This window comes from Pyrgilauda ruficollis, unplaced genomic scaffold (assembly GCF_017590135.1).
Source record: "Pyrgilauda ruficollis isolate IOZ18807 unplaced genomic scaffold, ASM1759013v1 scaffold149, whole genome shotgun sequence".
Taxonomy (NCBI): Eukaryota; Metazoa; Chordata; class Aves; order Passeriformes; family Passeridae; genus Pyrgilauda; species Pyrgilauda ruficollis.
Genome location: NW_024513543.1, coordinates 927,264 through 954,370, shown reverse-complemented (window position 1 = coordinate 954,370; position 27,107 = coordinate 927,264). Strand labels below are relative to the sequence as shown.

Genomic DNA, 27,107 nt, shown 5'->3' with positions numbered 1-27,107 from the left:
AAAACCCCTGGGAGCTCTGAGCAGCTTCTGTGGTGCCAGGGACACTGGTGGCCCCAAAATGCAAACCACAGCAGCGTGCACAGCTGGCTGCAGCTGGAGCCAGGGATGGAAAGGATGGAATTTGGGTTTTTCTACCGAGCTGAGCGTCCTGCTCCTGTTGTTGGTGTTGTTGTTCCAGGAGGTAACGTGCCAATTAACACCAGAATTTAAAAAAATTAATTCTTTTCTTTTCAGAACCTCCAGAGTGCATTGTTTGTTTGTAAAATCCTAAAGCTGGGGCTGGATTTTTTTTTTCTTGGTTTCCCACCCCCCCAAACTCTGCCCCACTGCAGAAGTTGCCAGTGCAAAACCCCCTTTTTCTCTGCATATAAACACACATTTTTAATCTGTGCAATTTGAGCGTTTCCTTGAAAACTCCTCAATAAAAACTTGGCAGCAGGGCCGGGAAGACAGAAGGGGAGACCAAGTGTAAATGACAGCTGAATAAAATAAAAAAACCCCAGAACTGCAGCTTTTATTAGGCAGCTTTACAGTGTCTCGTGTACAGAACATTGCCCAGCTCCAGCTTCCTCTCAGGAGGGACCTGCTGCCTCCCAGGGCAGAAGCAGCCAGGACAGAACAGTTTGGAGCAAAAGAAACAGAGATGGAGCTGCTTCCTGACCAGAGCCAAGGACCACGAGCAGCTCTGGAACGAGCTGGGAGAAGAAGCTGGATGACAGTGAAAGGGGCAAAAAAAAAAAAAAAATAGTTTAAACCATCAAGTTTCCTCTTGAAATGTCTTTTCCCAAAGGCACTGTGAACAAGACTGTTTAGCAATTCTCCATGACTGAAAAAAACACCGATGGGGATAGAAATATTTCACACAACAACCACCATCACATCATCAGCTAGTCTTTATTCCTTCCCTTCAACAACGCCCCTGCAATTTGTTTGGTCCTTTGAGGGGGGGAAAATCAAATTATCTTCTGCAACATCCACGTGTTTGCATTTAATACATCTATAAATCAAAGCTTTGTTGGGTTGTTTAACCCTTTCACTGGGAAAACTGAAGGGTTTTTCCTCACTGGATCAATCTGCAAATCCAATTTGATCATTAAATAAAAAAAAAAAAAACAAAAACTGAGGAGAAAGGGTTCAAAACCAAGCAAAGCCCTGTGGTTTTTTTTGTTTTTTTCAAGAGGAAACCATGCAAGAGTACATAAAAAGGCAAAATTGGCTACTTGAAAACCAAGAATCGTTTTTAATGCGTTGGCCGAGGAAAATAAATCGCAAAGTTCTGTGAGGTTTCCTAAAAATTTACAAGAAAAACTGATGGGCAGTTCTAGCCAATGCTCTTTTCTCCTGCTGGAAATGACAACAAACACAGTCCCACACGAAACAATTTCATCTTGACTGCAAGAGGCCCCCGGGGGCACAGAGAACCTTGGCATTCCCTCATTTCTTCAGGGGCTGGTACACAGAGGCGTTGGGGTCGAGTCCAGAGGGGCTGGGCTCCACGAATTTGGAAGAATAATGTGGGGACACGGGGCTCAGAGTGCTGGTGGCTGCAGTGTAGGTGATGCTGGGCATCACTGCCATCACCTCTGCGATCTTCTGCTTGAGCTCCTTGATCTCCTGGTCCTTCTGCAGGATCTGCCCTGCGAACAGCAAAGCACGGCGCTCAGAGCGGCCCCAGAGCCCTGGAGGCAGCACGGGGCAGCTCTGGGCTGAGCTCAGGGCTCTGGGTGATCTGAGCTGAGCTCAGGGCTGTGGGTGATCTGAGCTCAGCTCAGGGCTCTGGGTGATCTGAGCTCAGCTCAGGGCTCTGGGTGATCTGAGCTCAGCTCAGGGCTCTGGGTGATCACCTCCAGCTCCCACAGAACAGATCTCAACGCTCCCATGGTGGTTTTGTGTTATTTGGATTCACAGCTGCACCGCCCCCAAAGATTAATTCGATTTCATCTCATTTTTTCTGCCTTTTCCCGTTCCCCCTCAGTCATAAAAGCTGTTCATTTTCCAAACTGTCCCACTCCCATCATTTCTCTCTGAGCTTTCACACCACCACCACAGCAATTCCTGCAGCCAGGTGATGAAAAAACCCCACGACTGCAACAAAACAAAACAATTTCTCCCTCTAATTAAACATCCCTGCAATCAAACAACGTTCTGCAGGGAAATTAAACCGGTGTTAAATGCAGAGTTATGGAGTGCTTTGCACAGCTGCACAAAGCCTGGGCTGGGTTTTGTGTTGGTTTTCTGCTCCCTCTGGTGGCATCACCAGCAGTGCCACACTCCCCTCACCTGCTCAGGCCTAAAACACGTTGGGTTCTCCTCAAATTTAGGTTTTATTTACTTGAGGAGTAATAAAATATTATTATTATTAGGATGACAGGAGAGCAGCTTAATAACAGATTTAATTTAATTAATTTATCTCTTTTAAAGAGAGAGCTCTTTAAGATCTTTAAAAGATATCTAGCTCCTTGTAATGGTTTATAAAATGCAGAAAATAATCAGGAATTAATTGAAACACCTATTTTAATGCTCATTATCAGCCTGATGGGCTGGGAAGCTGAGCTCAGATGGTTCCAGCTCCACATTCCCAAGGCCAGAAAAGCCAAATTCCCTCTGAGAATCTGCAGGATCTCCCCCAGGCTGTGGGGAAGGGAAGCCCCCAGGTACCTTGGGCGATCTCCAGCTGCCTTTTTGCATCTCCCAGAGCAGAGAAGAGGTCCAGCTTGATCCTGGTCTCTGCACTCAGGCTGTTCTCCAGGTGCTGGGTCTTGTCCTGCATGGCCGAGAGCGCCGACATCAGCACCTCCGTGTCCTTCTCGTTCTCCTTGTACTTCCTCAGCTCCTGCAGGGAAACTGCGGTGAGAACGCCAGGAAAGCCAGCCTGGGGGCAGGAATGGCATCCTGGGGGGGGAAATGGCATCCTGGGGGGCAGGAATGGCATCCTGGGGGGCAGGAATGGCATCCTGGGGGGGAAAAAATGGCACCCTTGGGGGTAAAAATGTGATCCTGGGGGCAAAAATGGCATCCTGGGGGGGAAAATGGCACACTGGTGGTAAAAAATGGCACCCTTAGGGGTAAAAATGTGATCCTGGGGGCAAAAATGGCATCCTGGGGGCAAAAATGACATCCTGGGGGGAAAAAATGGCATCTTGGGGGGGAAAAAATGGCATCCTGGGGGCAAAAATGACATCCTGGGGGCAAAAGTGGCATCCTGGGGGGGGAAAAATGTGATCCTGGGGGGCAAAAATGCCACAGCGGGGGGCAAAAATGTTATCTGGAGGGGCAAAAAGTCATCCTAAGGACAAAAAATGTCATCCTAGGGGCAAAAATGTTATCTGGGGGAGTAAAAAATGCCACTCCAGGGGACAAAAATGTCATCCACAGCGGGGGGCAAAAATGTTATCTGGAGGGGCAAAAAGTCATCCTAAGGACAAAAAATGTCAGCCTAGGGGGCAAAAATGTTATCTGGGGGGGCAAAAAATGCCACTCCAGGGGACAAAAATGTCATCCTAGGGGCAAAAATGTTATCCTGGGGGGCAAAAATGTTACCCTAAGGGCAAAAGTTGCCATCCTGGGGGGCAAAAGTATCAACCTAGGGGGCAAAAAATGTCATCTGAGGGGCAAAAAATGCCAGCCTGGGGGGTAAAAATGTTATCCTGGGGACAAAAAATGCCAGCCTGGGGGACTTCACACAGCAGACCCACACAGGAGGCTTCCCCCGTCCCCACACTGGGCCTGGCATTAATTAAAATGCAGGTTAATTAAGGTTACCTGCAGTGATTACAGCTGTGATTAAAGCACATTTGCTCCGGGCCTCAGCCCCCACCCAAAAAGCCCCAAATGCCTCTCCAGGAGGCAGTGAGGGTGTGGAACACTTCCCTCGGGAAAAGGCTGGAATGCCACAAGTGTTCATGCTGGAAAAGGCCTCAGGGAGCCCCAAATGCAATGAAAATGCACCCCCAGTGCCACAGCTGTGGTGTGGGCACTGCCAGGGGTGTGGGATCCATCCCTGGGCACCCCCTGCACAACAACGTGGGAAAAGCTTCCCTAAAAACCCAAACGGCTGCTGGGAGGGATTGTTTGTACCTCACATCAAACCTCACTGTGCTGCAGTGCCACAAATTAAGGGAAGAGGAAAAATAGGGAGAATTATCCTGGTAAGCTGTGGCAGGGGGGAAAAAAATACAAAAAATACAAAAATATTCTATACCTTCAGATGGAGGGACAAGGAAAATATGAATGCCTGCAAAAAGAAGCTTCTCTAACAGTTTGGAGATGCTCATAAAATTAAAAAGCTTCATTAGAGCTGGGTTTAATTATCTGAAAGCCATGCTCAAACACTCCAGGGATGAGCCACACTTGTTGTCAAGGGTTTGGGAAATCCAGGGACAAGGAGGCTGCACCTGTGACTGGGAAACAAGTCCCCAGCAGCACCAGGTGGGATTGGAAGAGGCATTAAAAATCCATTTTCATGCAGATTGTCAGTCTGAGCACAGCTTTAGGACAGGAATAAGGGCACACATTTGAGCTCTTTAGCTGTAACAACCCAACCCTGTTTGCTGCACATCTGCCATGAAGTATTTTCAATATTCAGGCACTTCCACACAAAAAAAAAATAGCCTGGCCAGTGCTCCAGACTGCCCTGAACCAGCAAGCTTGAGTGAAATTTAGGATTTATTAGAATGAGAGTGGCCAAAGGCTCCTTGCATGAGGAGGAAAATGCTGTTGAGGGGATTATACCCTGAGCCTACAACAGACCAGTGGGTTTGGGGGGAAAATTCCCTTTTAACCAAGAGAATGGTGTGGATGGAGCCTCTGGCTCTGCTGGAACCATGGAAGGGTTTGGATGGAGCCTGCTGGAACCATGGAAGGCTCTGGAAGGAGCCTCTGGCCTGATGGAACCATGGAAGGCTCTGCTGGAACCATGGAAGGCTCTGGAAGGAGCCCCTGGCCTGATGGAACCATGGAAGGCTCTGGAAGGAGCCCGCTGGAACCATGGAAGGATGGAACGCTCTGGAAGGAGCCTGCTGGAACCATGGAAGGCTCTGGAAGGAGCCCCTGGCCTGATGGAACCATGGAAGGCTCTGGAAGGAGCCCACTGGAACCATGGAAGGCTCTGGAAGGAGCCCCTGGCCCTGCTGGAACCATGGAAGGGTTTGGAAGGAGCCCCTGGCCCTGCTCCTGGCCGGGGCAGGAGCTGCAGGAGCTGCCCTCCCTGGGCACTGCTGTGCTGCAGCTCAGGGATCAGGGAGGGCCGGGAGCTGTCCCTGGAGCTGAGGCATTACCTGCACTTTGATTTCCAGCTCTCTGATCTGCTCCTCCTTCAGTTTGATGTCCAGGCTGAGCTTCTTGCACTCGGTCTCCAGCTCGCGGATGCGGCTGCGCAGGGTCTCGGTGCACTCCCCCCTGCAGGGACACAGCTCAGCTCAGAGAACAGCAGCTGGCAGGAAACAGCCAGCCTGCCCTTCCTCAGCTGCTTGCAGCACCAAAAATTTCAATTCAAGATGAGGCACGAAAGGAAGAAGGCAGTTTTGGTCTGCTCAGCAAAGGGATTCCCCTCACAGCAATGCAGTTACTCAGGGTTACCCCTCAGCTCTGGGGAGATTGGGAATATTGGTGAGATATTCATCAATATTCCTTCCTGGGGAGAGCAGAAAAGCAGGAATAATTTGACAGAGACATTTGGAGCCCTGCAGGTTAAAGTGCCCCCAGCTTGTGCTGCTGTGGGACTGCAGAACCCCACATTGCCCCAGCAGGAAAATTCCAGAATCATGGCCAATGTCACTGCTCAAATCCTTGATTCCCACGGGAAAGGAGATGCTCCTTGGAGCAGGACACAACATCTCTGAGAGCACAACGCAAGAAGAGCAGGTAATTTAGATTAAATGTCATGTAGGCTCAGCTGCAGGGAAGACTTCTCCCAGTCCTGCCTTGTTTTAACACAAATGAGCCTCTCAACACAAATAAAGCTATTTTTTTCCTTAAATAAAAGATTTTTTAAAAATAAAAGATCAAACACAGGCTCTTCCTTCCCACCCCAAAGGCTCCCAAGGGCAGAGCACCTGGTAGCAGCAGCAAAGGCCACAGCTCGTGCAGCAGTTGCTTCTTCCAACTTCTTCCTCTTCTTTTCTTCCATTAATTGTTTTTCTACAAAGGTTCGTGCCTCCTGCTCTGCCTTTAGCTTCTTCTCCAGCTGGCTGATCATTTGTTTGTCTTTTTGTTTCATCTGTACAGCGTTGTGCAATCTGCAGGGGACAGGAGTGAGTTTAAAACCTGCCTGGGTTTTCCTCCCATTTCAGGATTATTTAACACAAAAATCCCCCTTTGCAACCCCCAGGACAACGTCACATACTTGTTATAAATGACAATACAGCTGGCTTTGGCATTTATATATTTGCTTTTACAAGTTATTATTGATCACAAAGACTTGAATATAGCACAATTTGTAAACCCTTTTAACTGCTTTTTAATATAGTGTAATATATCACCTGAATTTTTCTTTATACCCTTTTGAATGCCTTGCCTTCCTCCTAATCCCAACCCACAGCAAGAAATGAGTAAATAACTCTAGAGGGTGCAGGGGCATTTGGCCAACACTGACCCCACCACACCAAGTGGTGCAGAGAAATCTCCAGTTGGTGAACCAAAACCATCACACAAAATGGGTGTTTCTGCCTGCTTTGAACTGAAACCACCACAGTTATATATATATAAAATACATATATTTATCCCTTATTAAGCTTTTAGAAATGGTAAAGATGAGCCTTGTTTCTGTCTTAGGCTGCAAGCTGTGGCTGGGGGTTTTCTATCCCCATCTGTCAGAGCTGGGCAGTTCTGTTCATTGGGCAATTTTCTTTATCCCTTCCACACCCAATCCTCCTCCAGGAGATATCTCCTGTTAATGGTAAACTCCCCCCTTGTGCAGGATCCCTGCTCCAGCAGAAGCACAGCTGGCACTGCAGGAGGGCAGAGCCCCCCTGGGATGGCACTGTGCCACCACCCTGAGGCTGTCAACCCCCCTGTGCCAGTTTTGCATCACCGCGTGCTCATTTTCATTCCCTACAACGGCCGCTCACATCTCCGCCTGAGCTCCCCTGCATTTCCACATGACAACAACTCAGCGGGGACAGGGGGTTCCACATCCACGCCAGGGCAGGCTCCTGCCCCCCCTGGCAGCCCCCCGGGGCAGTGCCCACGTACTTGTTCTGCAGCAGCTCGTTCTCCTGGCGCAGCTGGCCCGTCTCGGCGCGCGCGCCGCGCTCGGCGGAGCTCAGCGAGCTCACCTGGCTGCGCAGCTCCTGCTCCACCTGCCTGCTGGCCTGCAGGTCGGCCTTCAGCTTCTTGATGTCCTGCTCCAGCCTGGGGGACAAACGACAGCGGGGTGGTTGTAGCAGTGTGCTCCTTGCTGACCCCAGGAGCCCCGACGGAGGCAGGAATGATGCAGCTGACTCCACGTTCTCAGAGGCTCATTTATTACTCTGTATTATATTTAAAAATACTGTACTAAAGAATACAGAAAGGATACTTACTGAATGCTAAAAAGATAATAATGAAAACTGGTGACACTTTCCAGAGTGCTGACACAGCTTGGCCCCAGCTGGCCAAAGAGTGAAAACAACTCACAGCAGAATCCAAAGGAACAATCACCTGTGGGTAAACAATCTCCAAACACATTCCACACAGGAGAAGAAAATGAGATAAGAATTGTTCTCCTTTTCTCTGAGGCCTCTCTCGCTGCTTTTCAGCTTCCCAGGAGAAAAAACCTGGGTGAAGGGATTTTTTCAGAGAACGTGAATGCCACACGAGTGAACAAATTATCCTTTGGCTCCTTAAAAAGGAAAAAAGCCCACAAGTTTTTCTCAGTTTAGTAAAAAGACACCTCATAAGACCTTGGGGACTTCACCTCAAAGTTAAGGATACCCAACTGACAGAAGCCAAAAGGTCCTGCCTAGGCAATTCACTAGAAAAAGAAGAGAACAAAAAAAAAATCACTTTTGTAGGGTATTTTTACCAAGAACTCTTACCTCTAACTCAAGTTTTCTCTGTAAAGAGTTGTTATTTTGCCTTTTATTAAACCTTTTCTGTTTCTAACACTACCTCAAAACCCATCCTACTAATTTTATGCCATTGAGGTAGCTAGGCTATCTCCAGTGTAATAAATTCTCATAAAACCTAGCTCAAAGAAAAAACCTATCACACCTTGGCTTTGCATTTTTCTGTCAGCTTTTGCACAGCTGGTTTGATGTTTATGCTTGCTTTTGGTAGAGTATAACCTGTCAGTTTGTGTGTGCACCCTGTAGCTTACAGAAATATGACTGTGATAAAAATATTAGACATATATGATAATTTGTATTCTCTATTAAATAACACAAGAATCATTTGTATTCTGTATTTGTAATCTGTATTAAAATACAGACTGTGGGATGTTAAAATACCTTTTTCATGAGGCATTTTCATTCTCTAACTCAGAGAATGGTGTAAAATAAAATTAGATGATTCCCCACATTTGTGGACTATCTTACCTGAAAGACAAGGTAACAGGGACAAAAACCAGAACACCTAGAGAAAGAATTTATGGACTCTCTGTTATCAGGGGGTTAAAAACAACAGGATGGAGTGTAAAAACAAGAAGAAGAAATAAAATATATTGATTTAGTGACCAAAGGTTAAAACCAAGCAAGAAAATCCCTGAAACAACTCACAAGAACGTTTGAATAATCTATAAAACTCATTAATATGTATGTACCCCTGTAATGGAACAGTATATAGAGAATATTGTTTTACCCCAACATCACCAGTGCTGGATGTTTGTCCCTTTTTATCCCTTATTAAACTTCTAAAAATTCTAAAGAGTGAACTTTGTTTCTGACGCTGGCAAAGACAATTCCACAGGACACTTCTGCCCCCTCACCCCAAGGCTCAGGCACATCCCATAAAATCAGAATAAACCTGGCACCATCTGCCAAACCCTCAAAGCTGCAGCCTCCCAGCAATGGGCTCTCCCAGTTCTCTGGCTTTCCTTGCTCAATAATCAGCTTTTCTGTCACTGCACACACAGCTCAGAGCCTCCCCCAGGAATTCACTGCCTCCTGCTGAAATAAATCCCATGGAATCCCATTTCCCCTGAGGTCTGAGAAGCCCCAAAGCAGCGCAGAGGCAAACCCAGAGATTTCACCCTGTCCACCAATGCTGAGTTTGGTTTGCCAGCCAGAGCTGAGCTGGGAGTTGTCACCTCAACGTGTTGGTGTTTTCTTGCAGCACACCATGTGCATGCAGAGTGAGAGGATGTGTTAAGTCATCCCCAGCTCAGGAGTCAGTAAATTTAGTTTTAATTGCTCTTGAACAGAGACCATCTGCTCTACACTTGAAATTGTAGCTTTGGAAAGTTCTTGAAGATTCATGTAAGCTTTTTAATTAAAATATTGTTAAATAAAACTCACATTTCAGAGGAGAGGCACTCAGCTCACTTTCATTTTCCCTCCACAAATAAGGTTATTGATTCTTAGAATAAAAACACATCACAGGTGAATAATCAACCCTTTTAAACTCTGTTACACACTCCTTGAAAGCAATACACCCCAGCCATTCTCACACAACCCTCCTTTGCTCTGCCACTTATTGATTTGAGAGTTTTTAAGTGTCCATAAAGAAGATGAAGGTGGTTTTATTTCCTAGGCTTGCATTCTGAATTGGTGGCAGTGGGACGTTAAGACCAGGAGAACATTGACAAAAGCCAAAAAGAGCTGCCCTTAGTGACACTCAGCAGTGCAGATGAATGGCTGCAGCTTTCTGATTTCTTCATGAAACATTTTTTGGGTTTCAGGGCAGGGAAATCGCAGCCTAAAAGGCACCGAGAGATGAGCAGGGAGAACATCCTGTGCCACTGCCTGCACAGGGGGAGTGTGGAGTCCCCAAGGCTGTGGAAATGCAGAGAAGTGGGTTTGTAACAGCAAGAACAGCCCAGAGAGGGGACAGGGGGAACGAGGAGCCAGAGCAGCCCCAGAGGAGCAGGGCTGGGCTGGGACACTCAGCCCACTCCAGTCCCAGCCCCTCCAGGTCCATGAAGTGCCCTCCTGGCAAGATTAACTCCTTCAGGGCTCTAGAAATGGTCAAAAGCACCCTCAGACAGAAGAAAAAAATCAATTTACAGGCAAATGGTAACAGCACAAAGCAAGCACCCACCTCAAAGGGAAGTGCACAAATCACTTCAACGCCTGGTGCTCTGCTGAGGGAAAGAATTTGCAAACCTGACCAAATATTCCAACCTTAGCCCCAAAATGGGAACAGCAGCAGCTGGCTTTGGGTGAGTGGTGCCACCCTGGCAGTGTTAAATGATGGACAGGGCAGTCAGTTATTGGGCACAGAAATCAGAGTTTCATTTCATCTGCCAAAAAGCAGCAGCCCAGTGTTTTAGAGAGAGCAAATGCTTTAATTAGAGTGTAAGAAGCTGTAGGAACCACTACCAGACTGGGGTGTGCAAACAACTGATGAGGTTTTAATCCAGGTTTTCATAAACAAGTGGAAAAATGCTGTTCAAACAGAGGAATGCACCTGAATGCCACTTTAGAGTGACCCAGAAACAACCCCAATATCCACGGCTGCAATGGAGTGATAACTGAAGATAAGAGCTGTAAATAGCTTCTACCTGGAGCTCAGACTGTGCCAAACTCAGATATTTATTCTGATTTATTTTGGGTATTGAGTATTCCAGGAAAAGAAACCCTGAGCAGATAAGGGCTGACCAGCTCTGAGGGGCTGGCACAGGACAGGCTGAATTTGTATTTTTGGCAGGGTTGTGGAGCCATCTGGCTGCTGGCATTCCTGCACCTGAGTGGGGCTGGAACAGAGCTGCAGGATCCTGGGGAGCAGCAGAGATGAGGCCACAGGCACAGCCCTCCCTGCTGTGGGTTTGCAATTTGTGGGGTCAGGGCTCAGGGAGGGTGGAACATCCACGAGACATCACCCCAAAGGGGCCAGGAAAAAACTAACACAGAAAATTCCTCTCTGTCAATGAGAGAACCACTGCAAACTGCTTTAGCAGTGGGCTTGTTTGGAATGAGGTTTCACAGTAAGATTTCAGCAGGTTTTAATTACCCCTTTTCATTACACTGAAGGTTTTGCTGCAGCTTGAAACAGCAGAGCAGAGAAAAATCTGTTTTCTGCCAATTGCAGAGCAAATACAGGCTCCTGTCTCCCTAAAACCAGGGGAAGATCAAAATCCATCACCATGCAAAGGCTTCCTGGGTGGTTTCTGTCCCAGAGCTGTCCCAATTAGGCAGACACAAGTTCATTAAGGAGAAAACAAGAAGGGAGCTACCCCTCAGACCCACAGGTGCTCCCTGCACTGTCCCAGAGGTCACCTCTCCACCAGGACATTAACAGCACTCCAAAATAAAAGCACACCAAGGTAAACCAACACAAAGGCATAAAAAAATCTCTGCTGCAAGCAGGGAGCAGGGCAGGGGAGGCCTCCCCCCTCTGAACAGCCTGCACTGCTGCTGCAGTGATAAATGACCCCTAAAGCAGCAGTTTGCACATGATTGTTATTCTTACTCTCATTTCATTTGCTGCTTAAGTCACTTATTTCCTGGCTTACTGGAGAAAATTATTTACAGAGGAGGGGGAGCAAAGGAAACCTGAGTTCTGGAAGATGTTTTTTCCCTGCTGCTGCACACAGCAGCACTCACTCTGACACAAACCTGCTTTTAAATGAGGCTTTAGTTGCAGATTATGTTGTGCTGTTTACACAAGCGAGGTCAATTCCTTCAGTTTGTCATTGCTCTGACTGCAGATTTACCCATTTCCTTTGCTGAGCACCACCTCCTGCCATTCCCTGCGAGGAGAATTAATCAGGGATCACCTCGGAGAGGGAATATTTCCCCAAATGCCTCGGAGGAGATTGATGGATGAACCTAAAGACATCTCAATTCAGCTTTAATGCTCCCCAGCACTGATGGCTGGGTGCTCAGTTTACTCCATCCCATAATCACCTGGCAATTGCACTCGAATGAAACACAGCTTATATAAAAATTATCATTTTCAAGTAGCCACAGGGCCCTGAGATGCTCTCCCAAAGCCCCAGCTCTGCCTGGCACAAGCAGAAGCTGGCAGTGAAGCTGTTCTTTGAGGTGCCCCTGCTGGGACTGACAGGCTCTCCCTGCAGCTCCTGGGAGCAGCTTTCACTCCCAAAAAGCCAGAAATCCCAGAAAGCCAGGACCCTGCCCTCCCTGCTGCTCCCAGAGCTGCCATTTCCAAAGGCTGCTCTGTTCCTGAGCTCTCTGCTGCCTTGGGAAGGGGCTGCAGGAGGGATTGGCTCCCACACTCCTCCTTTACCTTCCCAATTCTGGTTTTCTGTTCTGTGCTTGCCTTCCTGGGGCAGGAAACCTTGGCCATCACCCCCCTGCAGCTGACACAGGAAACCTTCTGCTGCTTTAATGCCACTCCAGGCAGGGGGGTGAGCAGGAGGCACCAGCCCCTCTCTGCCTATCAGCGATGTCACCAAATTTCACACTATTAGCACCAAATTCACATGAAAACCTCCCAGTCTGTCTCTGCAGGTATCACCATTTTAGGAAAGTGAAATAAGCTGTGGCAGAGCAGCTTTTGCTTCACCAAGAATTTTCCCAGTCCAACTGCCAGAAGATGTCCTCGTTATCTGTGGGAATAATTAGTACATGAGACAGCTTGTTCATCACCTCGTGTGCCAAAGGCAGGACCTCTGTGGATACAGACAGTTCTGCCAAGCTGCCCTGCCAGCTTTTTCTGTGGTTCCAGTGCAGGGATTTTTAAGGGTGCTGAAAGGCAGAGGCAGATGATGGGTTTTGCAGTGTAATGTGGAATAAACAACAAAAAATATATATAATTCTGCAGCAATTACAGCTTGGACTTGTTCCATATATTGAGGCTGTAAATCTGTTTCACCTCATTCAGGAATGACAGTGAAATGGCAGCAGAGTGCAAAGGGACACCAGGCTGATCCCAAATGGATCCCTCCAGTGCCCCATGGCCATGGAGCTGGGGAAGAAGCACTCACATCACAGATTCACACTCAGGGATAAAGGGCTTGACAAGCTGCAGCAGATTCCAGCACCCTGAGGAGATGTCTCAGAAAACCCCAGAGGTTCCTGAGCCTCTGGGACCTCTCAGCTCCAGAAGAATGGAACAATCCCCAGGGATGGGCATCAGAAGCTCCTCTCACAAAACCAAGCACTCAGGCCCTGACATTGCAGCAGACACAGCAAAAAGGAAAATTTAGCTTCAAATAAGAGCATGTATAAAATATTTGCATAAACCTTAACTAGCAGGACTCTTCCAGATGGATCACATCAAACATTTCAAAGTTAACAACTCTGTAAAACTCCTAGTCTCCTAAACCTCCTGATCTTGACTGTCTCCAGCCCTGCTAATCCCAAGCCCCAGCAGCAGAAGGAATATTTCACATTTGCTGCTGGTTACTCAGCCCAGGGCCATCATCTGTGGACACAAAAGGAAAGCAGCTCGGGTCTGCCATCCTGCTGGACACCCAGGCAGAAAAAGCAGCTTTATTTGGAAGCTGAGCAGGTCTGAGCTGAGTCTGAACAAATGCAGGACTTCACTCAGCTCCTTCCAGGCTCCAGCAGCAATGCAGCCTGAAAGTTTAATAACAGGAATGAGTAACACTCCTGGAAGTGGAAAAAATGATGAACAAATGCCTGGAACTCCAGGGACGGGATAATTGACAAGGTTAAAAGAAAAAAAGGACCATGAATTTTTAAATTTAAGTGCATCCATCCCATCCAATTTGTCAGGTGAGTTTATGCTCCCACTGGTGTGGGAGTTCCACAAGGCAGGCTGAGCAGAAACAAGATTTCATCAATGATTCCAGGCAGCAGCTGGGAGCAGGAGGCTGGGCTTTGGTGCTCCTGGGCTGCCTGCACGGGGACATCAGGGACAACAAACAGCCCCAGGGATTTGTGGCACAGCTCCACAGCCACACATCCCAAAAACACTTGTCTGAAGAAGTTCAGCTCCCTCTCTGGGCAGAGTAAGGCCCTTCCAGAGCACAGCTGTGCTCTGTGTCCTTCCCCAGCGAGTCCCAGGAGCTGCAGTTCCCTCAGGACAGGATCTGTAATTCCCTCAGGACAGGATCTGTTTTGTTGTAGACTCATTTCTGTGTTCCAAAACTCACCTTGGGCAATTAGTGAGCACCTGCTCTAAGCTCCCACACAAGGATTTCAACAGGAAACTGAAGCTTTAAACACACCAGGTTGAACTCTCATCCCTGTCCCAGGCTGGCAGCTCATTCCTTCCCTCTGCTCAAGGCTTAGCAATGTCTGCAGCAAACTGAGCTGAGCCTTCTGTCCCTCCAAGAGGAGCAAACAAAGCTCACCAAGAGTGCAGAGCTGCCAGCTGAGGTTGGGGACAGCCAGCCAGGCCTGGCCAGGAGCTGGAGCAGCTCTGCTGAAGGCAGAGCCATCTGCAGCCCATCCATCCTGTCACAGATCACACTGCCTGGCTGCTTTCTGAACCTCACACAGGTTCTCTACAGACATTAGGTATCAATTAGTCCACGTGTTTAATTGGCAGGGGTATGTCAATCAAGGTAGAGTGATTATCAGAGGGGAAAATAGTATTTCCAGTGAATACTGGAAATATTCCACAGCACAAATCCTCCGAGATAAAAGCCCAATTATCAAAGGCAGGGAAAACAAGCTTGATCTGCCAATTAAGCTGGCCACCATTGATTTGGTGGAATAAGGAATAAGAGACACAGGCCAGGTGGAGAATGCTGGAGAAGGGCAGAACTGTGGAACAGCTTTTGTTCCAGACATCTCTCCATGCACAGTCACACCACCTTCCTTACTGGGGCCTTTCCTGGCAGCACATGCCAACACCATCTGTGCCAGGGTGAGCCACTGCCCCTCACAGGTCCCTCTGAACTCCCAGGAGCACGTGTGCAGCTGGGACTTGTCCATGCTGACACATTCCCAGGGCTGAGAGCAGAGCTGAGCTCAGCTCCACACCAGCACTGGCTCCCTGCACTCGCTGCCTCCACGCTTGGAATTAGAGATTCAAGCAAAAGCCAAACACTTCAAAGGAAAAACAAAACCAAAGCACCTGTTCAGGCAGCAAGAAACCCCAGGGAACTCCCTGGAGAGGCAAGGCTGCTCCACAGAAGAGCTGTCAAGGACACATGAGCTGATTTTCTCAGGTTTTCCTCCTGCCTTCCACCAGAGTATTTCTGGTGCCTCACAACAGAGCAGTGAGGCAGGGCAGCAGCAGATCCTGAGCCAGAAATGAAGCAATCTGCTCCAGGCTGCACGTCAAACAAACAGCAGGAACACAGCTCCACACATCTCCTGGAGATCCTCTCCCACCACTGCACAACTCTGGCTTCTCTACGTGATCACAAATGACATTTTGCTGATAAAAAGCAAATTAAACCCCCGAGTCCTGATGGACCAAGGGAGGATGAGACAAGGCTCAGGCCCAACTTACCTTACCAGTGCATCTGGTTTGCTTAGCTGGTTATTAGGAATACAGTTTTCCATTAAGTCCTTATGTGTGCTCGGGCTCTTGCTGGCACATTTCTGTTTTTTCTCATTTTTAGAGGATGAGGAGGGGATGCTCCCGTTGGTTGCACTGTGGCTGCGGGGTGAGGAGTTCACAACCCCACTGACATTTTTGTAATTTTTGGACGAGGCAGTGCATGAGTCCTCTTTTAAGAGGTTTTCTGTACTTCCTACAAGATCATTATTTAATCTTTTACTATTGATATGGTTTTCCATATATTCAATTTCTTGTATTTTAGAGTCTACAGGTTGCAAAATGTTGTTGTTTATTCCAAGGTTGTGTTTCTTTGCATCCTTGTCCTTTTCTTTCCCTTTTTCTCGATATTCCAGCTCTGGCAACGTTGCAGAGATTTTTTTATTGGCTGGAATGCCTCCATTGTGCTGCAGGAGTATTGAGGAATCCATATCAGATAATCCTTTGGCTGCTGCAACACCAAAGTGAAAAAAAAAAAACCAACTTAGTTCATTAAATCCATCAATAGCATGCCACAGAAAGAAAAAATCATTATGGACACATCCATCATTCCTGCAGGAAACTATCAGGATTGGAGACTCTCTAGAAAAGAGAATCCAAAGTCACCTGTTTTAAGGCTTGTGCCTCATTCCAGGCAGGAAAGAGAGATTTAAGAATAAATACCAGAGCTTCACACAACACTGACTGACCAGATTGATGCAGCTGCTAATGAAGAACTGGGCAGAGGGGCCATAATTCCCTTTTCCTGTCACATCAACCACTCCAGAGTGATTTCATTTCTGCCCCTCAGAGCTCACCACACTCCCAAACAGAGCCAGGCTGGAGCAGCTCCTCCTCAGCACGTCTGGGGTTTGTTTTCCCTCGGAACAGCAGAGAACAGAGCACACATGAAGGGATAACTTGCCTTCCTCTGCCTCCCTCTCTTGCCTTTGCAGCATCTGCTGCTCTGGGGGCAGAGCCTGCTGCAGGAGCTGCATGTAGAACTCGTTCTCCTTCTGCACCTCCTTCTGCTTCCTCAAACGCATCTTGTAGCTGACGTAACTTTTAAAGCCAAAGCCCAAAGTCACAACAGGGTAGCCAATGCTAAAGAGGAAAAAAAAAGGCAATATTATGAATCAAACTGTAGCCATGATAGGAAATTAAAATCAAATATATACACAATTCATATATATATGTGAACCATGCCCACATAAACTGATTTATAAAGTGGTTTTTGCTGTTCCACAGGAGCTTTCAAGAAATGCTTGGAATATCTACACTGCAAATTCCTCCCAGCACAGAAAGGTGGCACTGGGTCCTTGTTTACACACAGTTCTCATGGAATATTTCACGGCAGAATTGTGAGGAAAAACTGAACAGTCAGGCCCTGAACCCAAATAAAAGCATTGATAATTCATTTTCCTGGTGAAATAAAGGTTAATAGGACAAGGACAGAGAAGCACTCACCAGTGTGCTGCAAATGGACGACAAAGGTCCACATGGAAGTTTTTTAAATCTTTAAATCTAATGGCTGCTTCAATATAAACAAAAAGTATCCACAGTGATACTGTTGGTAAGCACACACCTCTTTCTGTGGAGAGAAAGGAAACAGAGGCACCTCAGGGACACAGTACAGGCAGAAAGGAGTTGAAAGTTATTTTTACAACATTTCAGGAGTCTGAGGAAACAAACCTTAAAGATTTTCACCAAAAAAAAAAAAAAAAGAAAAAAGCAAGTTCCCATCAACTTGGATGAGCACTGAAAATGAGTAATTCCTCAGGCTGCCATGAATTAAAATATTAAATCAGCTCAATAGCTACAGCTAAAACTGGCCCATCAGGTTCTTCCTTCTAAGCATCAGCCCTGAACAACTTCAGATAAGGTTTTAACATATTAATACAGCTCCAAAAATAACCCCAGATTCTGCAGGTATTTGAAATTGGGCAGCAAGTGGCTCACAGCATCTGCCACCAGCTCCCACACTGCTGTGATTAGCAGTGACTAAGTTGTCACTGAGGGAGGGATGATCACAGCACCCTGCAAACCCCTGGGATCAAGGCTAACACAAAATGTTCCACAAATCCCAGGAATCTGGGGAGTGAAAAGTTACCCCTAAAAAAAAAAAATTAAATTAAATTGGATTCCTAAAATGTTTTGATTTGAAACCACCTCCCCCAGCTCCACTGCTTCATCCAAACCCAGGGATTTGTGAGAAGAAACTCGGGGAGAAAAGGGCAGCAGAGAGGGACAAGAATTCCCCATGGAAGCCCCAAACTGTCAGGGCAGCCTCTGGCATCACCAGCGCAGAAACTGGATCCAGCTTTGCTAGCACAGAATTAACCTCTGATCACTGAAATAACTGATGTTTGAACGTTATTAACTCAATTATCAGCACATCAACTGAGTGTGGAAGAGCAGAACACTGTCACAAACTTGTCCTGTGTGCTCTGTAGCTGTTGAATCACTGCAGGAGAGTTTTAAAGTCAGCAATTTAATTTTCTTTTAACTGCTCTGGAATTCCTGTTTATTCCCCTCCAGCTCCTGCTTACTGGAGATGCACCCCAAGTGCAAAACCAAAAACCAAACCAAAGTTTTTAACTTTAAAAAACTACATTAAGTGAGGTAACAGCAGAGAGGTTTTGTTGCTAAAAGATGGGAGACACACGCTGAGCCCTGGAAGTTGTCAAAAAAGAAGAGTTGGAAATAAAGGAGTCATAAATGAGTCAGGAAGTTGTAAATAAAGAATAATGCCCACCTGTGTGCCACACATACTGCACCCACACATAGGTGCTGGCAGCAAAGAACAGCCACTGGATTGGGATGAAGAGCAGACAGATGATGTTGGAGGTGAATGCTACACACACAAAAAATACTGAGAAGGCCTGAAAGAAAGGAGGGAGGGGCATGAAGAAGAGGGTTTGGTTATTCCAAACCAAATATAGCTTTTTATATATATTAAAATACATGTAATACATTTTATATAAAATATCTAATAGCTATGATTTTATAACTCACCAATATTTCTAATATTATATAGTTAATTTAAATATGTAAAATTTTATATATAGAAATATTTTCTATATAAATATATAGTATAGATAGACAGCATATGTCTGTGTGTCTATATACACACATATATATATATAAATATTTTTAAAGTCTATATAAGAGGGTTTTTCTTTAAAATAACACACAAAGTCTTGCCTGTTTACACATATATAATATTATATATCATTCTGCTTAATTCCAACCCAGCTCAGCAATTTCAACACTATTTCTCTGTGGTGAAATTCGGATAAATCTTTATTTCATTTGCACTGGGCACAGCTAGGTGCCCATCAGAGAGAAGCCCTGCTGCTGTGAGCAGGCTCTGGTGGCACCGTGGCACGGGGACATTCCTGCCCCTGTGCCCACTCACCAAGCCCTGGTATCGGAAGGAATCGTAAACGCTCCTGATGAAGAGCCAGAAGGGCCACAGGTACTCAAACCTGAACTCCAGCACAAAATCTGCCAGCAGCACCAGGGCCCACACCACCAGGAACTTCAGGTACAGGAAGGTGCTGGGGGGAAAGAAAAAGGACATTTCAGGTCAGGATTTCCAACAGGCGAACTGATTTTCTTTTATTTTTATCTTTTTAATTAAAATATTCAGAATTAAAACTAAGGACAACTGTAATACATAGAAGGAAATGTCAAAATCATTTTATGAATTAAGTTTAGGTTTGTTTGTTTTTTTATTATCCCATTACAGCTGGTCTAATGAAGCTAACACTGAACTGCATTTATTTTTTTTTTTTTTCCCAATAAACAGCAGGGTCACTGCTCATCAGTGCATTCCCACACATTTTTTTTTTTTTCCCCAATAAACATTTATTTTTTTTTTCCCAATAAACTGCTCATCAGTGCATTCCCACACAGTGAAGTCCTGCCACAGGTAACTTCTCCCAGCTGGAATGTTCCTTTTGCAGTCCTCTCCTGCCCCTGGTGCTCAGGAATTTCGGTGTTCCCCCTCCTCAGCAGGCTGCAGGTGTTCCCTCATTTAACACAGACTGCAACACCAATAAACTCAGATGTATTTTAATCCTACAGCAATTTAAAGCCTGATTTTATATTCAGTTATCAGTGTTAGATTTGAAAACACTTCTGTGAAGGCAAACGGATCCCTTAAAAACAAACAAACAAAATCCCAGGAAAATGGAAGCACACGAGGCCTGAGAGAAGCCCAACTTCTATTTTTAATTATTTCTGAGCCACATTCCCATGTTCTGAGTCCTGCATTTTGAACCACTGATGAGCCTTCTTGGCAACAGAGCTTAAAAACATTCTGAGCTCATACCCAAGGAACACTTGAGGCATCAGCCCAATCCATTCTTCCAAAAAAGCAGACAAAAACCCCTTTTTTCCCAAACCCACCACCCCAGATCTGTCACTCCATCTCCCCAATACCTCGCTGCAATCTATTAGGTTACAACAACAAAAAAAAAGGGGGTTAAAAATATTTTTTTCTCGTTTAAATCAAATGCAAATTGTCCTTTTAGGAAGCTGTTTTCCCTCCTCTGCCACCCTGCCAGCACAACCAGCAGAACTTTGCCCTGGAATGTTCAGTGGGACGTGCCAAGGGTTGGCACCTTGTGCCAGGCAGGGTCGAGTTTCTGCCCTGCCACGGGGCTTTTTTAGGAACTTGTTCAGAGCTTTGGGGAAGAGACAAAACACCAAATTTCCAGGGAAAGAGCTGGGTAGCGGCAGAGGTTTGGAAATGACTGAACTTGTGCAATTCTCACCCAAATTCAGGTGCAATCCACAGGGCTGGGAAAACTCTTGGATTTCCTGGGAGTCAGAGGTGAATGGCAGGTGCCTTAGAGTGCCCTTATCAACAGAATGGGCAGGAAAAAAATACAGCAAAAGGCTCCAGGAAGCACTTCAGTGCAATGGAAACAAAATTAATGGCACACACTTGGAAAGTTAAGGAAGTGTTGTTTTCAGTTCTGAGGGTCCCAGCCCCAGTCATTGAGCATTTTTAAAAATGCTCCAAGCCAAGAAAATATCCCACACCAAAACCCCTTCAGTGGTCACACTGTCCTGGTGGATTATGCTTCCACAGGCTGCCTTTCCTGTTTATTTACAGTTTGGATCCTCACCAGAAATCTGTAAAAAGCAGCTGCATCCAGAGAATATTTGACACAATTGGGTCCAGACTCTGGAGTTGTACCTGTGCAACTCCTCAGATCTGAGGAATTCCATGAAACCATCACAGCCAGGAATTCCTTGCTCACTTCGGTTGTGCTGTGGAGCCTTTTCCTGGCTTACTCTCGTGGCTATTGTTTATTTTCCTGCCACTGGAAGGCAGGAGGAGACCCCATTTTTCCCAGCAAACGAGGGCTGTCAGGACTAATGCTGCTCAACCCTGAAGTGCCACTCCAAGTGAAAGCATTTGCTGAACAAGAGTTCTGTAACACAGCCATTAAAGTGATTTCTGATATTAAATTCATATCAATCCAAGGGCCCTGCTGACACTTAGCACCTTCTAAAGTGGAATTGGAACAATGCAACACTTGTAAGGAGGTTTTGCCAACAGTATTAAAGAGCCTATTTCTCATTGTCTGAAGGGCTCCAAAGGCACTCAGAATTCCAGGAGTTCAGGAAAGTCTCAAACCTCAATCCTGGGGCTGGCCCCAGCAGGGAAGGAGCCCAAATCTCAGATCCTGCTGCCCCTGAGGTGCTGCACAGCCAGGTTTGTGTTCAGGCCAGCCCCCAGCCCAGCAGGGTGAGCTCACAGCTGAAACACATCCCCAGGAATGAAATCCCCTGGAAAACCTGTTTATTTGCACAGGCTCAAACGTATTCCACGAGGCCAACTGGAATTCTGAGGTGGATCCCAATTCAGGGAAGATTCTTGCAGATAAATACCTAAAATCTGGGTTATCCAATTTCCTGACACATGTCAAAAAATCTGCCCTGGGTGACCTGGCAGAGGTTTAAGGACAGGGCTTTCCCTATGAAACAGCATATGGCATCTGATCCTGGAGGGTGATAAAGGACAAGGGAAGGATGGGCACATCCATGCCAGGAGCAGGGCACAGGGCAGGGAGAGCAGTGATTACAGAGCTGCCATTTCTCTGAAAGGTCAATTGATGGCTAATGCACACTGAATAGAAAGATTTATTCATAACCCTGCAGTGCCTGTGCTCCCCCGTTGAATTTGCAAATAAATAATTTTTCTCCTTATTTTTCCTCCCCCTACAAGTGCCAGATGCCATTTCCTTTCCTCCTCCCCCCCTTTTTTTTCCCTCTCTTGTTCTTTGTTCTCCTTTTACTGCCCTGCAGAAGCAGATCCTCTGCCAGCTGTAAGGTAAAAACACTGCCAAAAATCCTTAGAAAAAGGCCCAGTTCTGCACCCCAAACCCAAACTGGGGGTGGATTAAGCCTTAATTCCATCCCACTGTTATCAGCGAGGCCCAAAGGCTGGAAAGGCAATCTTGGCATGTTCCATTTGGCAGCCTGACTCATCCAAGACAATGGAGTGGGAGGAATCCTGAGGCTGGCAGGGTGCCAAGGGCACAGGTGAGCTTTAAAAAGGTGAATTGGAGCATTTGGGTGAAATCACCAAATAATCAACAACCCCTCCACCTCAGGGTTACCCAGCAGCCACAACACCAGGGATGTTGAGTGGAGATTAGCAAATATTAAAGCTTTATCTAAATAAACACACAAACGGATAGCTGAGATTATTATCAGTGGGCAGGAGGAGGGAAACACAGCGAGTCTGAAAGGCAGAAACATCACTGCTGGCACTGAGCACGTGAAACACCTGCCAGCTACAGGTTTGAAAAGGAAAAGAAATGTAAGGAAAGCTCCCTGAGCCCTGGTGCTGTGTCCTGCCAGGGTACCCACCGTGAGCTGGGCAGGAGGAAAGGGAAATCCCTGCAGGATGGCAGCCCAGGCAGGGGCACACAGTCAGCACCCAGCACTGTGGGGCTGGGCCAGGAGGCACTGCCAGCTCTGGGAATTCAGCTGCAAACCCCCAAATCCCAAAATGCAGCCACAGGAGAGCTCCTTTAGCTGCAGGGAGTGAGAGCCAGGGCAGAGGGGCTGGCAGAGCAGAGCACATGAAATGTAGGATAAATGACACTGGAGCCCTGCACTCAAGTTCAAGTCATAAAAGGCAGCTGTGCTGCTTTGTTCCAGAGCTCCAGAAAATGCTTTACCCTCCATAGGAAGCTGATAAAAAAAAAAGTGCCAGAATAAATTAGCAGGAGGAATCATTATGGATTTTCAAGAAAAGCCTAAAAAAGGCCACGTTCCTGGAGGTAGTGCTGATGTTTTCCTTCCAGTTTATTTGGCTGTTAAAAATGCAGCCCCTGGAATTCAGCCCTGTCAGGATTTGGGTGGCAGAGGGAACCAGGAGCATTTATGGGGTTGTGGCACCCAGGAATCCTGTCCTGTGCCACCAGGGGCACTTGGAGATGAGACAGCCTCCCCTGCCAGGCACCCACCTGGCTGCCAGCCCACGGATAAAGGGCAATTTCCATCCCCAGCTAAAAAAATCCTGCCTCTGAAGGAACATGGAGTGTTTCAGGACTGTTGTCAGGGAATCCACGAGACAGCATCCATCAGCTGATGTGACAGCACAACTTAAAGCAGGGATGTGTGGAATTCATCTTGAAACTTCCTGAGCTAGGAAAGTGGGACCAAGCAGAGCCAAAACAAGCAATATCAGCAATGCAGCTGAAGGATTTTAGCCAGATCAAAGATGAGGACTGGGAAGACTTAGGAACAAGCAGGAACAAATAAACTTTAATTGCTTAACTGATGACAAGCTGCAATGAATACCTTTAATTAACAATTAAGGGTTTAATGCATGCACACTGCCAAAGGTAGGAGATGTTAAATCACTTTGTTGCCATTGTTTTACACGGGAAAAGGCAAAATTTGGAATAGAAGCTGTGGAAGTAAGAGACCCTCCAATTCCTACCGTGAGCGTGGTGGGTTTGGAGATCTGTTGAAAGCAGTTATTTTAAATTATAATAAAGTTCTTTCCACAAATCCTGCAATACTTCTAAAGAGCATAATTCACTGCAAAAATCAGCATTCAGAGAGTGACAGATCATCCACACCTTTCAGTGCTGCCCAGGATTTTCTATTTCTAACTCTGTTCTGGTTTTCTATCACTTCTTACAATCTGCTTCAGTTTTACACGTGCAATGAACTCTGCCACCAGAGCTTCCCTGCAGGACAATTCCTCCCCTGCCCCAAAACTCCTCATTTTCCCAGCTCTCACCCACCCCACGTGTCTCAGTGGCAGCTCTGCCTTGCTCACATGCCAGGCTGGACAAGAGGCTTAAATTAAGATCAGGCTTAATTTAAAAACCAAACAAAACAAAGAGTTAAGCATCCCAATGGTGCTGTTTGCTCTGCCCATAAACTCAGGATGCTTCCTCCTGATAACTGCATTTACTGGGTCTGTGTAAGCTGATGGGGACAATTAAGATAAGCTGAATAAATAACTGCAGTAATTACAAGAATTTAGACAACTGTAGTTCTGTGAGAAGTTACCTGTATGTGATCACTGAATTATGGAGTGAAGAGAGGAGAAAAATATTAAAAAAAAAAAAAAGAGAAAGATGCCAAATCCATGCAGAAGAACTTCCCTCAGATTAGATTTCCAAAGGGAAAAGCCTTCCCACTATTTCTCCTTTTCTGTGTGACAACTCTCTGAGGACACAGATTGTTTCTGTTTAGCAAAAAGCCACGTGAAACAAAGGCTAAAAATCCCATTCCTGAACCAAAGCATCCCAGGAGAAGCAAAGGCAGAGATGCCTCAGCTGCTCAGGGACTCCAGCAGCTCTTCCTGCTGCACACACTCAGCTCCTGGAGCTCCTCTGAGCTTTCCCTGATTTCCCCTCCTTCTCTCACCCCACCTTCCCTGCCAGTCACCTCAAAAGCAAAGCATTTGGAGTTACTTTTGAAATCCAGTTATGAGCAATACATTTGAATTATTCTTCACCTTGAATAATAATTTCTACACAAGGGATGCTTTTCTTTACTGTTCCAGGCAGGGTTTTCCCAAAACCTGAAAGTCTAAAGCAAGAAGCTCTCTACTCTCACAGATTCACTACAAGTGGGATAAGCAGCACACTGGGACAATTTTATTCCTGTCACAGCTCCCCAGCAGCTGCTTCCCTCATGCAAAGTTAACATCTGAATTGTATGAGCTCGCTCAGGTTTCCAGGCACTGCATTCATCAACCCCACTGAACTAGAAACAGAAATGGGACAGCAGCACATTTACTACAGCTCTCACAAGCTGCCGAGCCTCTCCTGACCCAAACTCCTGCTGACTGAGAAATGCACAATTACTGCACGCCACACAGAGCCTGACACACTCGGGAGAGCAGAGCTCTCACACACTCCTTACACAGGCTCACAGCGGCTGTGCTGGGACACAAATCACACCTGGAAAACACAAGTCACACCTGGAAAACACAAATCACGCCTGGAAAGCACATCCCAATGGCCTGGATGAGGCACATCCCACGTGCATCTCCCTTCAGCGCTGTTTGTCCCCTCAGTGCCAGGGTCAGGGGTGAGCCGTGCCCCGCAGCACATCCAGCCCTGCTCCGGTAATTCCCAGCCAGCCTCCCGCTCCCGTGGCTCTCACGGCTTCCCCGCAGCTCCACCAGCAGCACGGCGAACACAGCTCTGAGAGACCCCGGCCGAGGAGCGGGGCCAGCAGCCAGCCGGGCTGGTCGGGAGTGCTGCGGGTGCGAGCCCGAGCCCGAGCCTGGCGATGCCCAGCCGGGAAACCCTCCCCGGGCAGACCCTGCTGAGGCGGCAGCGGCTGCTCGGAGCTCCGGCAGTGCCAGCTGTGAGACCCCTCCAGGGAGACACAGGCGAGGCTCGGAGCTCCGGCAGTGCCCAGCTGCGAGACCCCGCCAGGAAACCCTCCCCAGACGAGGCTCGGAGCTCCGGCAGTGCCAGCTGTGAGACCCCTCAGGGAAACCCTCCCCAGACGAAGGCTCGGAGCTCCGGCAGTGCCAGCTGCGAGACCCCTCAGGGAAACCCTCCCCAGACGAAGGCTCGGAGCTCCGGGACCCCGCCGGGGTTCCCCAGGGCGAAGGCCCCAGCGCTGTGCGCGCACCCCAGGCCCGGCTCCGGCCGCTCCCTGCCGGCAGCACCGGCAGCACCTTGGCCAGCAGCACCCCCGGCCCCGCGGAGCCCCGGGGGCGCGCAGGGCCCGGGGCGGGGCAGCGCCTGAGGGGCGCCGGGGCGCCATGACGGTGACAGGGCCAGGGGGCGGCCGGGGGGCCCGGGGCCGCGACCCGCCCGCTCCCGGCGCCGCGGCGGCCGCTCGGTACCTGCCGTAGATGCCCTCGGTGATGCGGTTCCGCTTGAGCGGCCGCCGCAGTTTGCTGCAGTCCGCGCTCCGCCGCTTCATCCCGCCGGCCCGGCCCGGCCCGGCCCGCCCCGCTCACGGCAGCACCATCCGCCCCCGCGGGGGGTTCCCGAGCGCGGGGCTTTTTTTTTGGGTTTATTTTTCTTTTTTTCCCTTTTTTTTTCTTTTTTTTTTCCCCGGGAAACAAAGAAATAAAAATAATTCCTGGTCCGTCCCTCCCCGCCGTGTCCCCCCGCGCAGCCGCCGCGCAGCGCCCCGCCTCCCCGGCGATCACCAATCAAATGGTTGATCCCACTTGAGTGACAACATGTTCGACCAATCGGCAGCAGGGAAAGGCAGACAGACGGTAGAGTGGACCAATCGCAGTGCGAGAAAGTTGAGCCCGCCTCGTGCCGTCGCTTGGCACGCCTACCACTGTGAATGACGGCCCTACAAACCAATCAAAAGAGGTGGTTTGTGATTGACGGCATATCAACCAATCAGAATACAGACTTTGGTCTCCTCCCGCCTACTGTGCTACGGGCTGGTTCCCGCCCCTTGCGGTGACCGACAGCAAAATTCTCCAATGGAGAAGAAACAGAAAAATAAAAGGACAGCTCAGCCATCCACTCGGAAACGGAAGAAGGAGGGCTCTATTTCCTCTGTCACCGTAGCACCGAGGTGCCACCTCTCCCGCTTGATTGACAGCCTCGCTGGCAAATGGGCAGTTGGGGAAGGGGACACCACTGGGTCTCAGGTGCAGAGTCAGGCAGTGACAGTTTGTGACGCCCGGTGCCGCCCCCACAGCGCGGCCTGCGCCGCCTCTCACAGGAGAGCAAAATAACCCTCGGCCTGACCGACAGGCCGTGCCAGCCAATGAATAGCGCGCGTAGCTGAGTGACAAGCAATCGGGCCAATCGCAGTGCAGAACGCGCGGCCCAAAGACGGCCTGTGCTGGGGATAAGCCAATCAGAAGCCAGGAGGAGCTACGCTCAGCCAATGGGAGGGCAGTCCCTAAGGGCGGCCTGTGGGGAGGGGGCGGGCATTCAGCGAGGGGCGGGGCCGGGCGGGTCCCGCCGGTTCTGCCGCGGCTCTGGCTGTGGTTCTAGCTCTGGCTCTGGCTGTGGCTCTAGCTCTGGCTCTGGCTGTGGCCACGGCTCTGGCCCTGGCTGTGGCTGTGGCTCTGGTTTTGGCTGTGGCTCTAGCTCTGGCTCTGGCTCTGGCTGTGGTTCTGGCTCTGG

General features: G+C 48.0%; 1 protein-coding gene across 3 annotated transcripts; it reads right to left on the bottom strand.

Annotated features, from left to right (window-relative positions):
• Positions 1-484: 484 nt before the first annotated feature.
• MACO1 (macoilin 1) lies at positions 485-26,132 on the bottom strand. Of its 3 annotated transcripts, none has more exons than XM_041460799.1 (11): positions 25,850-26,132; positions 18,914-19,055; positions 18,251-18,377; positions 16,963-17,086; positions 16,421-16,599; positions 15,469-15,967; positions 7,192-7,350; positions 6,054-6,236; positions 5,277-5,397; positions 2,659-2,833; positions 485-1,637 (listed from the first exon to the last, which is right to left on the bottom strand). In XM_041460799.1, the coding sequence occupies exons 1-11, from the start codon at positions 25,927-25,929 to the stop codon at positions 1,435-1,437; spliced, it is 1,992 nt and encodes a 663-aa protein (XP_041316733.1). In that variant the 5' UTR covers positions 25,930-26,132; the 3' UTR covers positions 485-1,434. The 3 variants fall into 3 exon arrangements, with proteins under 3 accessions (XP_041316733.1, XP_041316734.1, XP_041316735.1); XM_041460800.1 differs by having other exon boundaries at positions 15,469-15,964; positions 25,850-26,124; XM_041460801.1 differs by lacking the exon at positions 7,192-7,350 and having other exon boundaries at positions 25,850-26,124.
• Positions 26,133-27,107: the final 975 nt, after the last annotated feature.

Excerpts from the sequence above, each read along its gene's own strand:
- MACO1 (XM_041460799.1), bottom strand. The coding sequence starts at position 25,929 with ATGAAGCGGCGGAGCGCGGACTGCAGCAAACTGCGGCGGCCGCTCAAG. Across the intron at positions 15,968-16,420 it reads AGAGAGGGAGGCAGAGGAAG|CAGCCAAAGGATTATCTGAT; the intron begins GCAAGTTATCCC and ends TTGGTGTTGCAG. Across the intron at positions 5,398-6,053 it reads GCCTTTGCTGCTGCTACCAG|GGGGGAGTGCACCGAGACCC; the intron begins GTGCTCTGCCCT and ends GTGTCCCTGCAG.